The 14148-nt window shown below is 47.5% G+C and overlaps 1 protein-coding gene across 4 annotated transcripts in view; it reads left to right on the top strand.

Moving 5' to 3' along the window:
- Positions 1–14148, top strand: part of NBR1 (NBR1 autophagy cargo receptor) — a 159048-nt gene that overhangs the window by 129217 nt on the left and 15683 nt on the right. For all 4 annotated transcript variants that reach the window (XM_063960067.1, XM_063960069.1, XM_063960066.1 and 1 more), the window contains 2 exons: positions 8035–8110; positions 12032–12140. In XM_063960067.1, the coding sequence (XP_063816137.1) occupies positions 8035–8110; positions 12032–12140 (185 nt within the window). The remainder of the gene's footprint in view (positions 1–8034; positions 8111–12031; positions 12141–14148) is intronic.

Genomic DNA, 14148 nt, shown 5'->3' with positions numbered 1-14148 from the left:
GGAGGAAGACTAACCTAGTGGATGACAAAATAAAACTAATAAAGCATAACGAAGAATATCAATCGACAATCACTCGTAAGAAAGCACAGTTCCTGTCAAATGAGATCACAGCAGCAAACAATAGGCCAGCTCAACTTTTCCGCACAGTGGAGATGCTTTGCAAGCCAGCATGCCTGCAGACTGATGTCTCATGCCTCTCTCAGGCAAGATGCAACGAGTTTGCAAACTTCTTTGCAGATAAAATATCCACCACCCGGGCTGGAATCTCCACAGTGCCATCAAAGGAGTGCCAAACTACAAAGCCTGCCAATATAAGCTACCTGCCTTCATGGACCAGCTTTGATCCAGTGGATATAAAGGACACTGCTGAAATTGCTCGGATTTTGCGTCCCACCACCTGTGATCTGGACCCAGCCTCAACCAAGCTTCTAATAAGTTGTATGGATATAATTGGTCCTGTCTTTACAAAAATTGTTCAATGCTCTTTGCAGACAGGCATTTTTCCTGGACCCCTAAAGGAAGCAATTGTTAGACCGCTTCTTCAAAAACCTAATTTAGATCCCGACTGCATGACCAACTACAGACCGGTATCAAACCTTCCTTTCCTAGGAAAGGTTATTGAGAAAGTCGTTGCAAATCAACTGGAAACCCACCTGACAACCCATGATATTTATGATCCATTTCAATCAGGATTCAGGAGAAGACATAGCACTGAAACAGCCCTGGTGTGTGTGTTAAATGATCTTCTGATGGCAAAAGACAGAGGTGACTGTTCAATATTAATCCTTCTGGATCTCTCGGCAGCATTTGATACCGTGGACCATGGGCTTCTGATTGAGTGACTGATACCTTTCTGTGGTCTGGATGGCACAGTCCTAAGCTGGTTCACATCATTTCTCACAGGCAGGTCACAGAGAGTATCATCTGGATTATACTCATCACCACCAGTGCCATTGCCATGTGGTGTCCCACAAGGTTCTATACTATCCCCCATGCTTTTTGCAGTATACATGCTCCCATTGGGCGAAATAATCAGGCGCCATGGCCTGGTCTACCACTGCTATGCAGATGATACACAACTGTACTTGTCCTTTGCTCCGGGCACTGATAACCCAATAGCAACCCTAAATGGCTGTCTAGCTGAACTACAGGAGTGGATGAGCGCCAGTTGGCTGCGACTGAACCCGGATAAAACAGAGGTCCTTATGATACGACCGCAACATCAAAGGACAAGACTGCAGCATAGCCAACCAACTGGACTTCCACTCGGGGATTCAGAATTACAGACCAGTGATCGTGTGCGGAATCTTGGCGTTATCCTGGATGGTGGCTTGACACTTAAACATCAGATATCAGCCACAATCAAATCCTCATTCTTTCACCTGAGGAACATAGCCAGAATCAAGCACTTAATTCCCTCAGATGATATGCCAAAAGTCATACATGCATTTGTATCATCTCGTTTAGACTACTGTAATGCCCTCTACCTTGGTCTACCAGCAAAAGAATTGCAGTGCTTACAGCTGGTGCAAAACACAGCTGCCAGGCTATTAACCAACCAGCCCCGTTCTAGCCACATAACACCCATCCTCTACTCCCTTCACTGGCTGCCTGTACGATGGCGAATCATCTTCAGGATTGGCTTACTGAGTTTCAAAGCATTACATGACCAAGGCCCAAGGTACCTGAAACAGCTTCTGACCCCATACTGCCCCACTCGATTACTGCGATCTGTAGATGAAGGACTTTTAGCAGTACCTAGAATCTACCGTAATTCATCTGGGGGTCGAGCTTTTAGTCATGCGGCTCCGACTCTATGGAACTCACTTCCCCGCACAGTGCGAGAGGCCCCAACTATAGAATCCTTCAAAAGTAGACTCAAGACTTTTCTGTTTACTCAAGCATTTCCATAATGTCCCTTTTAGTATCTTCATGCTTCTGTATTTTATGAAAATGTACTTAATTATTTTCTGTACTATATTATGCTATGTATCTGTTAAGCGCCTTGAGTCCTATTGGAGAAAGAGCGCTATATAAATAAAATTATTATTATTAATATTATTACTAAACGACAGAGGACTCCAATGTGTTTTCCTTTTTCGGAATCTCTTAATAAGATGTTACTAGAAACACGAAAGAATCCAGATAAACTGTTTTCTATACCTCGCAGATTTAAGTCTAGTTACCCGTTTCCTGAGTCTGTGACGGCTACATGGGAGAATCCGCCCTTGGTGGATTCGTCTGTGTCTAAACTTACAAAGAAATTAACCATACCAGTACCAACGGCTACTTTGCTTAAAGACCCTTCAGACTGTAAAATAGAAGCTATGCTAACGTCCATGTATATAGCAGCAGGTGTGTTGCTTAGACTTGGGTTGGTTGGCATTTGGGTAACTAAGGCGCTAATGGTATGGATAACAGAACTCAAGTCTGCCCTACGTGACGATCACCTTATACTTCTCGCTGATCAAATCTGGGAAGCTGCTGATTATCTATGTACAGCTTCTACTGACGTCTGTCAGCTCACTTCTCGCCTTTCATCGTCACTAGTTACAGCACGACGAGCACTCTGGCTGCGTTCTTAGCAAGCGGAGGTCAAAAGAGGTATAGAGGCGTTACCTTACGGTGGCGAGAAGTTGTTTGGTCCTGAATGGACAAATGGATTTCTGAGGCCTCGGGAGGAAAGTCTGTTTTCTTACCATTGCCTCCAATGGTACCTAGACGGAAATACTCTGGCCCGGTGTTCAGATCCTTTCAGCCTCAGCCCTTTCGAGGCCATGGTAGAGGAGGAACAGCCACGCCTCGTAGACGAGGTCGAGGACGTGGATTCCAACAAACCAACACCAGTCGTCAAAACGCTAAGGTGACAAGCCAGTGGCATGACGGACTCCCAGCCCATCTTGGATCTCCAATTGTGGGAGCACACCTTCAGACGTTCCATTTGGCGTGGTTCCAGACGTCCACAGATGGGTGGATCCGCAATTTAGTGTTAAAAGGTTACAAAATAGAGTTAAAAGAGAAAAAACTATGCGCTCAGGTGAGTAGCACTGCACTGTGATTGTCAGCAGCCTCTTGTAGAAGGGAATTGCCAGTCCCTTAAAACAAAACTATATAAACAAATAACAAGTGGCGCTTGACGATCAGAAAGTTGAAAACATTTATTTGTATAAAATATATATAAGAATTACAGCAACCTCCCGGGGGTAAGAAACAATATTAAAATATCACAATAATATAAATATGCACTGTATTGTAGCTCCGTATTCAAATTGCAATAAAAACATCAATAGTGAATATTCTTATTTGCATACGATTAATTATTATTAACACCTGGAAGGTCATTAAACGTACTGGGTTCAAATATGTGCACAAAAATATATAAAAAACTGATAGATAATTAATCTAAGCAAGAATCACTCACGGCTGTATGCTTTAAAGGATTGCATATGTCACAAATACATGGCAATGAGCGGCTGGTGTAGAAAAAGGAATTTTTATGCACAATTACCGCTGGGCAGGAGCTTCTTCGGTCCCTGCTCCCTGGTGCCGTCCCGTTAGCTAGACAGACACACACCAGAGCCTCAGCGGGTGCAATTGATGCCGCGCCGTGCGGGGAGTCCCGATGAGCCGTCCCCACCGATCCACACCACCTCCGGTACCTCCGTGCTTTCAAACGGAGGCTGTAAGCTGGTAATTCCGGAGTTGCTGAGATGATTGGTTCTGGTGTATTCGGCCAGCAAACTGGTATAACAGACACCCGGTGTGAACTTCGTGCGCCGGTCTGCGCCGGGCCAGGGGGGAACGGCACCTGTGACTTCTACCGCCTCAACTTGAAAAAGACACCCTGCTGGTGTTGAAACGCGTTAAGGATACAGGCTTTGCATCTCAAGGATCAACACCGCTGTTTGCCTTTAATCCATATAGAACCGTGCATGGGAGCCCGGTTTCAACCACTGCAGTCAGGAACATTTGCACTGCAGCCTTTATCTCTACAGCCCCAGCCGTCCATCTCAAGTTGAGGCGGTAGAAGTCACAGGTGCCGTTCCCCCCTGGCCCGGCGCAGACCGGCGCACGAAGTTCACACCGGGTGTCTGTTATACCAAAGACAGGCAGTTTGCTGGCCGAATACACCAGAACCAATCATCTCAGCAACTCCGGAATTACCAGCTTACAGCCTCCGTTTGAAAGCACGGAGGTACCGGAGGTGGTGTGGATCGGTGGGGACGGCTCATCGGGACTCCCCGCATGGCGCGGCATCAATTGCACCCGCTGAGGCTCTGGTGTGTGTCTCTGTCTAGCTAACGGGACGGCACCAGGGAGCAGGGACCGAAGAAGCTCCTGCCCAGCGGTAATTGTGCATAAAAATTCCTTTTTCTACACCAGCCGCTCATTGCCATGAATTTGTGACATATGCAATCCTTTAAAGCATACAGCCGTGAGTGATTCTTGCTTAGATTAATTATCTATCAGTTTTTTATATATTTTTGTGCACATATTTGAACCCAGTATGTTTAATGACCTTCCAGGTGTTAATAATAATTAATCGTATGCAAATAATATTCACTATTGATGTTTTTATTACAATTTGAATACGGAGCTACAATACAGTGCATATTTATATTATTGTGATATTTTAATATTGTTTCTTACCCCCGGGAGGTTGCTGTAATTTTTATATATATTTTATACAAATAAATGTTTTCAACTTTCTGATCGTCAAGCGCCACTTGTTATTTGTTTATACAAAATAGAGTTAGACTGTCTCCTGGCACTGCGGTTTTTCAAGACAGGACTGCCTGTGTCGGACGACAAGAGGGCGGTTCTGCAAATTGCCATTCAGTCTCTGCTGGATTCAGCAGTTTTGATTCCGGTCCCTGTACACCAACAAGGTCAGGGTTATTATTCCAGTCTGTTTGTGGTACCAAAGCCGGATGGCTCGGTCAGGCCAATATTGACCTTGAAGGGCCTCAATCAGTACGTCACTTACTACAGATTCAAGATGGAATCTCTGCGGTCAGTAATTGCGGGATTAGAGCCACAGGAATTCATGATTGCGCTGGATCTCAAGGATGCGTGCTTACACATTCCGATTTGGCCACCTCATCATAGGTTCTTGCGGTTTGCAATACGGCAGAACCATTACCAGTTTCAGGCTCTACCGTTTGGCCTCTCGTCAGCGCCTCGGGTATTCACCAAAGTGATGTCTGTGATGATAGCTCATCTCAGATCCCTGGGAGTGATAATAGTTCCGTACTTAGACGATCTGCTCATCAAAGCTCCGTCTCAACAGATGCTCCTCCAACATGCGTTGCTAACGTACGATGTACTAGTTCAGCACGGTTGGATTGTCAACTTCAAGAAATCACATCTGATTCCGTCTCAACGTCTTCAATTCCTAGGTATGATTCTCGATACGGTAAATCAAAGAATTTACCTACCAGAACAGAAAGTACAGATCATTCGTCATCTGGTACAATTAGTGCTCAAGCCACGCACAGTCTCGGTACATTTGTGCATTCGCCTCTTAGGCACAATGGTGGCGGCTTTCGAAGCGCTTCAGTTCGGGAGATTTCACTCACGTCCTTTTCAACTGGATGTGCTCGCACAGTGGTCGGGCTCGCATCTGCAGATTCAGATTCATCTGCAGAGGTTGTCGCCACGGGCCAGAGTATCTCTACTCTGGTGGCTCAAAGTACACAATCTAACCGCAGGGAAACGGTTCGGCGCCTGGAATTAGATAATTCTAACGACGGACGCGAGTCTCAGAGGTTGGGGAGCTGTAGTTCAAAATTGTCAGCTCCAGGGTCTCTGGGCGGATCACGAAAGATTGCTGTCTATAAATGTCCTGGAACTCCGGGCAATTTACAATGCGCTACGACAAGCAGTGCACATGCTTCGGTCTCAGACTGTCCAGGTGCAGTCAGACAATGCGACAGCGGTCACATACATCAACAAACAAAGAGGAACGAGAAGCCGCATGGCAATGCGGGAAGTAGCTCGAATCCTCAATTGGGCCGAGCTTCACCAAGTGATATTGTCGGCAGTCTTCATTCCGGGAGTATACTGCTGGGAGGCGGATTATTTCAGCCGTCAGGATTTTCATCCAGGAGAATGGGCGTTAAATCCAGAAGTGTTTCACATGTTGGTCCAGAGGTGGGGTTACCCTCAAGTGGACCTGATGGCATCTCGCCACAATCACCAAACGCCCCAGTGTGTGTCCAGAACAAGAGATCCAAAGGCAGTGGCGGTGGATGCTCTCACAAATCGCGTGGCCGTACAGCCTCGTGTACTTGTTTCCACCGTTTCCGCTGCTCCCTCTGTTGCTAAAACGGATCAAAAGAGAGTCCGCCACAGTCATACTAGTGGCGCCTCATTGGCCTCGGAGAGCTTGGTTCTCGGATCTCCGCGGTCTACTCGCAGACGATCCTTGGCCGCTCCCACTACGTCCGGACCTGTTACAACAGGGTCCGTTCCTTTAGCGCGGATGTGTTTGACGGGGTGGCTGTTGAGACCGCCCTCTTAAGAAGAGAGGGCATTCCAGAATCGGTTATACCAACCATGTTACGTGCTAGGAAGCCAGTTACGGCAGCTCATTATTACAGAATTTGGCGTGCCTATATAGGTTGGTGTGAAGATCGGAAGTTCATCATCTTTCAAGTTATCCCGTCTTTTGTTATTTCTACAGACGGGGTTAGATGGAGGACTGCGTTTATCTACACTAAAGGTGCAGGTCTCTGCTTTGTCAATTTACTTTCAAAGACGATTGGCTCTATTGCCGTCGGTACGCACTTTTCTGCAAGGTGTCCTCAGAGTACAGCCTCCATTCATTCCACCTACAGCGCCATTGCACTTGAATCTGGTTTTAGATTTCTTACAGTCTTCATATTTTGAACCCTTACAACAAGTGGATATTAAGTTTCTCACTTGGAAAACTATTTTTCTACTAGCCTTAGCTTCGGCAAGGCGTGTTTCAGATTTGGGTGCCTTGTCATGCAAGCCACCGTATTTGGTGTTTCATGATGACAGAGCGGAACTTCGGACGAATCCCGCTTTCCTACCAAAGGTAGTGTCATCTTTTCACATCAATCAACCAATAGTAGTTCCTGTGTTGACAGGGAATTCTGGAACCTTGGATGTGGTACGCACATTACGCGTTTATGTATCCCGAACGTCTACAGTTCGTAAGACGGATACGTTGTTTGTTCTCTATGATGCTTCCAAGATGGGTTGGCCAGCTTCTAAGCAGACCTTATCCAGATGGATTAAACTGACCATACGTCAGGCTTACTATCATGCTAGGTTACAGCCGCCGACATCAGTAACAGCTCATTCCACACGTTCTGTGGGGCTTCTATGACGCAGCTTTGCCGTGCGGCTACATGGTCATCAGTACACACATTTGTGCGCTTTTACAAGTTTGATACGTTTGCGGCATCAGCATCTAGCTTTGGCCGCCTAGTGTTACAGGTGCCAAACTGCTCTCCCGCCCACGGGGGAAGCTTTGGTACGTCCCAAGAGTACTCCAGTGACCCCTAGTGGATGAAAAAGAAAATAGGATTTTGGTACTTACCAGGTAAATCCTTTTCTTTGAATCCATAGGGGGCACTGGACGCCCACCCAGAGCAGTTTTACCTGGTTTGTGGTATATTCAGTGGATCTTATGGTAACACATTCTCACCGACTGGTTCAAAGTTTCAAGTTCTATCGGTTATAGTGCCAACTGTTTAGTTGTCAGTCACGTTATGTGTCAACTTTATTGTTGTCCGTTATGTTATATGTAATTCTCCATTGTCAACCTCTCTATAGCTCCTGTTCGGCTCAGTAAAAAACACTGAGGTACTCTGGGATATGGAGGGGAGGAGAGTTCTAAATTTGAATATTCAGTGCCTTGTTCCTGCGGAAGCCGTCCATATCCCAAGAGTACTCCAGTGCCCCCTATGGATTCAAAGAAAAGGATTTACCTGGTTAGTACCAAAATCCTATTTTTGCTTATACTGCAATGTTTCTATAGATGTGTGTGTGTTTCTGTTGCAGCTCCTAATGAAAATGTAGTGAGACCGCAACCTGCAGAGACTCCTCTTCCACCCAGAGCAGGCTTTGATCACACAAGGTAAACAAATGGCTAACTAAAGATATTCTTAGTTTATTTTTACATTTGTTTGTAAGCTAGCCAATAAAACATTGCATACTTTTTCCCAATGTTTCACTGATGTTTTTTTTTACAGGCTAACCAATTAGGATCGCCCATAAAAAAAATAAAAAATAAATTTCCTCCCAAAAACACACAGTTTCAGTAAAACCTGTGTGTTTTCAGCAGCCGCAGATGCGAAAAATGGGGCTTCTTTCAGGGATTTGGTTTCATCTGCCTGCGGTAGGTGAAACAAAATTCCAAAAAGCCACGCCTTGCGGTGGCTTACCCGGTCTAATTGGATAGCCCCTGCGCACCAGTACCCGCGGTCAATGACTACCGGTAATGATACCACCCTTAGTTGCTGGGCCAAAACCTCGTCCCAGTAATTACTGTATGTACAGTGTGTGTATTTGTTTTGTTCTAAATGCAAATCTGCCAAAAAATCTTAACTAAATTTTATCAAGATGAGTTCAAGATGGCGCAGCGGATGGCTGCCTCAGTGCTGCTCTGCCAAGCAGCCTTCGTTAATTTCATTTTTTTTATGTTTTTTGTTCCCCCCCTTCCTCCACCTCATGGGTGCCATTGTCAGAAACAGCAGAGAGGAAATTCTCAGGTTCCCAGGACTCGCCCCCCGGCCAAACTCACCGGAGCTGCTGGCTGGATCGGCGGTTCTCGCTGCTCTCGCTGTCCTGTTTGGGGGTAGTGAAGCCGGAGCAACCGGAAGTATGGCATCCCAAGGAGAAGAGGCGCCCCATCTGGAAACGTGTGGCTGGCCGCCCGGAACCTCCGCGGTGGCCCTTTGTGGTGCGCCCTTGAGAGAGTCACCAGCGATGACCTCAAGCCTGGAGCTCCGACGAGCACCTCAGGAAGCGGTATACACGCCGGTCACAGAGGTGGTGAGTATTAGCGGCGTCCCCCAGCCCAGCGATGGCCCATCCCACAACTCCAGCTCCTGTAGTTGCGGCAGCGGCCCCTGGGAGCTGCGGTGCGAAGCTGGCCCCCTTCGGCACCACCAGGAGGCACAACGGAGCAGAAAAGGCCCCCGTGGCATGGGACAATGACCGACGGGTGCCCTGCAACCAAACTCCGAGCAGTGGAGTAGCGACAACCCCGGCTGGCATGCTGGCCCACCCCCGACGGCCTGGGCACACCCCCGCAGCTGCCGCCGGAACAGCAGACAGGGTGCCCGAGTGGGACCCCCGGCAAACTGAAGGACGGAATGGAGCACACAAGAGGGGCTGCCGTGCTGGGGCCCTAGTCAGGTGGAGACGCAGAGGCCACCAATCTGCTCTTCCATCAATCCTATTCTCAAACACTCGATCCCTCGCGATCAAGATGGATAAGCTATCCCTGCTGACAAGCGACGCAAGGTCAGGCGCTGCTGGGTCATCCATCCTATGCCCACTGAGACGTGACTGGACAACCTAATTGCCGACTCCACACTGTCACTGCCGGGCTACAGCCTCTTCAGGGCCGACCACGATAAGGACCTCACTGGAAAAACCAGAGGCGGTGGCATCTGCTACATAAACGAAGGGTGGTGCTCCAACGTTACGATCCTAAGTAAATCAAGCAGTCCGCAATTGGAGATGCTCATCTTTAACTGCAACCCGTTCTACTCCCCCCGGGAATTTTCCTCAACAGTACTGGTGGGGGTATATATCCCCTTCCCCCAAGCAAGCACAAATGATGCCCTGCAACAACTGGCCACCAGGATAACACATACAGAACTCAAATATCTGGACTCACTGCTTATAGTACTGGGGAGACTTCAATGCCAACATGAGCCAGGAGCTACCTAAGTACAAGCAGCAAGTCAAGTGCCATACCAGGGAGGGTTGAACCCTGGACCACTGCTATATCTCCATCAAAACAGCTTACCGGTCCATCCCCCGCACAGTCCTAGGCCTCTCCAACCACTGCATAGTCCATCTGCTCCCCACATACATCCAGAAGCTGAGGACGGATAAGCCCGTGTTCAGGTACGTCAAACGCTGGACAAGCGAAGCTTCAGGCCTGTTTTGACTGCACAGATTGGAGGGTTTTTTAAACTTCTGCTACCGAGCTGGACGACCTGGCTGATGTAGTGACATCCTACATCAGCTTCTGCGAGGGCACGTGTGCCAAGACAAACAGTCCGCACCTTCAATAACAACAAGCCTTTGTTCAACTCCCAGCTCAGGAAGCTTCGTCGGGCCAAGGAGAAGGCATACAGCAGCGGGGACAGGGCCCTGTACAAACAGGGCAGGAACTCCCTGACACGTGAAATCAGGCTGGCTAAAAACCGATTCTCCCAACAAACAGTTAACTTGGGACTGCACTACATCCTACATCACCTAGAACGACCAGGCTCTTATGTGAGGGTCCTATTTGTCGACTTCAGTTAAGCATTCAACACAATTGTCCCCAGTATCCTGCAAGCCAAACTCCTCTCCTTAGGGGTCCCAGAATCAACATGCTTCTGGATCGTTGACTTCCTGACAGCAAGGAAACAGGTAGTAAAATCCGGGTCATTCACATCATGTGGGCGCACGATCAACACGGGGGCTCCTCAAGGATGTGTCCTCTACCCCCTGCTCTTCTCTCTATATACCAACGACTGCTCCTCGGCCGAGCAATCAGTAAAAATTATAAAATTCGCAGACGACACCACTGTCATCGGCTTAAACAAGGACAAATCTGCATAGAGACGCGAAGTGGAACGGCTAACGCAGTGGTGCGGCAGGAACAACTTTGACCTAAATCCCCTCAAAACAGTTGAGATGGTGGTGGACTTCAGAAGGAAATCATTCGTAATAGCCGACAGCGTGGTTTCGTGGGTCGACTCCTTCAAATTCCTAGGGTCAAAGATTTCCCAAGACCTCAAATAGGGACCCAACATAAGCACCGTCGTAAAGGAGGCCCAGCAGTGGATGTTCTTTCTGAGGCAACTCGGGAAACTCAACAACACCCAGAAACTGCTGCTCGTCTTCTTCTACACAGCGATCGTAGAAGGTCCTATGTTCCTCGATCATAGTCTGGTATGGAGCTGCGAATGAGAGTGACAGACGGAGGCTGCAAAGGGTGGAGAGGACAGCTGAAATGATTGTTGGGGCTGACCTCCCTCCCGTCAAGGAATTATACCAGTCAAGGATCAGGAAGCGAGCTGAGAAAATCGTGGCAGATATGCAGCACCAAGGTCACAAACTGTTTGAACCACTTCCATCAGGTAGACTCTACACGTCCATGCCCGCGAAGTCGACCAGGTCCATTAAGAACTTCTTCCCACTAGCTGTCCACCAGCTGAACAATATATAAAAAGTCTAACATGTATAATATGTCTAGTATGACGAGTCTATCGTACAGTTGCAATGTGCAGTATGAACTCATACATGTAATGTTTGTAATGTATGCTACGTTTTTCCCCCTTCTTATGCTATATATTCCCCCTTCATGTTGCTGCTTGGTGATGCACAGTACGGCAAAAAATTCCTAGTGTACGTGAGTACACCTGGCCAATAAAGCGGATTCTGATTCTATATAATAAAATAAACTGCTGATAAAAAAAAAAAAAAAAATGTCATCACATTGGAATGTAATTACTTATTACCTCTGACCGCTCCCACTAGTGTCAGTGATTCACAGGAGATAGTGAAGAGGCAGTGATGGACCGTGGCGGAAGGAGGAGAAGAGGTTAGGTGAAAATTTTGGGGTAGGGAAGAGAGAAAAGGGGGGGTTGGAGAGAAAGTTGGGTTCATTGAGGGAAGAGTAAGACAGGAAGGAAGGTGAAGATGGAGGGATGGGCATTACAAATAGTATCTGATCTTTTCCTAAATAGAGTTTCAAGCAATTTTAACCTGTACCTGGGGGGGTGGTTAATAAAAACCTATGTATTTTGATGAGCAATCTTTTGTGTTCCAGCCGGCAACATACCAGAGTGAGCATCGCTGGAGGCCTGGTGAAGGGTGCGCTATCTGTGGCTGCATCTGCTTATAAGGCCCTTTTTGTTGGTCAACAGGAGACTGCTATGGTGAGGCTTTTATTTATTTTTTGTCACACTGCAAGGAGGACTAACTTACCTTTCCGCCACCCTTACCTTCCAAGGCACTAGGTTGTGGGATCCGGACTATTGGTCAATAGTCGTTAGGTCAACAGGCACAAGGTCAAAGTGGACATATGGTCAACATATGAAAGGCTGACACTGGAAAAGTTTGATAGGTTCATTTGGTCAACATGACAATGGTTGACATGTTTTTTTGAGGGGGTTTTCATGTTTTTGCACTTTTCCCTTACTTGACTATCCATGTCACAAATAATAACCTTAAGTAACCTTGTGGCAAGCAAAGCGGAGTGAGACATCGTTCCCGAAGTGTGGTGAGCGAAACAAGCCCGCAAGTGGACACGTTTCTACAAATGGTGGTCCACGATGAAAAAACTATCTGCACTAACCCCCAAAAATGCAAAAAAAAAAAGTGTCAACCATTGTCGTGTTCACCTTTTTGTACCTGTCAACAATGTCGGCCATATTGGGTCGACCTACTGAATGTAGACCTCGTATACCACACCCCTTGGTTGCCCTAGAGATTTTAGTGTGTGTATTTCGTCATGCAGTTATCGGATTAGGATGATGCTTGTAACAGAGTGGGAGTATAAAATAGTGGGTCCTATCAATAGAGTGTACATGCAGCTTCTTGGTAAATAAGATCCGGCATCCTGGTCATCTAGTTTTTTGGAGCAGGGCAGAAATAAGGTTTAATTTTACAGAATGAGATTATAAAATAAAGGTGGTGAGCTCACTCTGTGAGCAGTGCCTCCTGAGGAAAGGTGCCCACGAGCTTTTCACGGGCTCTGAGCTGTAAACAGATCTGATGTTATTGCCTATTTATGCAGCAGGTTACATTGGTTTCCACAGGGAAACATCAGGGTGTAGAGTGGATCTTGATCCAGAGGCACCAACAGGCTAAAGTTGTAGGCTGTCCCAGGATGCATTGGGGCCTCCTCTATAACCCTGCCTCCAGGCACTGTGAGCTCAGTTTCAGTTGGTCTTGCAGCAGCAGGTCACTTAACAGGAGGGCTGCACTGGGCAGCCCTGAAAAAGCTTTTTCTTCAGAAGTGGGCTGTCAGCACTGTATGTCATGGTGACACTTCAGCACTGCAGCTCCATAACCTCCCAAGCGGTGTTGCATACTCCCGCGGCCTGTTCCCGGGTACTTGTGGCGGAGGAGCTCCGGCTTTAGACACACGATTGCAGACGCTCTCCTGGTTCACGTGGCTACTACGGGGAGGTGGTAAGATGGTCCCCCATGCGGACCCACCATTAAATCGCGTTATGTCCGTGGACACTGTCACAGCGCTGGCGTGGACACTGTCAACAAGCAGGGTCCCCACTAGACCACCAGGGCAATAGAGCACAGGTCGGGTGTACTAACGCCCCATTTAATAAGGCTCGATAGGACCTGGGGTGGAAGTCTAGCATAGGGAAGCTGGTGCTTGACCTGTAGCCTCTCCCCAGCCCAGGGGGACATCTACTGCAGATTTTCCTGCCCTGGAGCTGCCCCACACTCTCCTCACTCCCTGACTGAGATGCTGGGCGCCATCTTATAAGCATAATTGCGGCTAGTCTCTGGGACTGCAGGGCAAGGTCTCCCTTGTAAAGCCACCTGAATACAGCGCTGTGACTTTACAAACACTTGAGTATTCTACATGTGTGATAGCCGGGCAGGGCCAGGTCCATCAGTCATTTTTAAAAGCATTGCACGCCAGGCCGTTTCATCACATAAGCAAGCAGTTTATTCCCAGTTCAGACAGGGTTATCACGACAATAACATTTGATTTCTTATTCTCCTCTTTTCAGTGTAATATTCATATGGGTTACATCAGGTTACATTTCCTTACATTTGTTTCACTGGCAATAACAGCATTAACAATGATGTGACAGCATTACAGTACAGTACATACCAGCGCAGTCTCTGGGAATCAGTAGTGCGGCGTCTGCAAACTGAGATTCATTTCAGTGTGCTCTCCCCCATTCGCTAGGA

Source organism: Pseudophryne corroboree, chromosome 3, assembly GCF_028390025.1.
Source record: "Pseudophryne corroboree isolate aPseCor3 chromosome 3, aPseCor3.hap2, whole genome shotgun sequence".
NCBI lineage: Eukaryota > Metazoa > Chordata > Amphibia > Anura > Myobatrachidae > Pseudophryne > Pseudophryne corroboree.
This window is presented reverse-complemented; position numbering and strand designations above follow the sequence as displayed.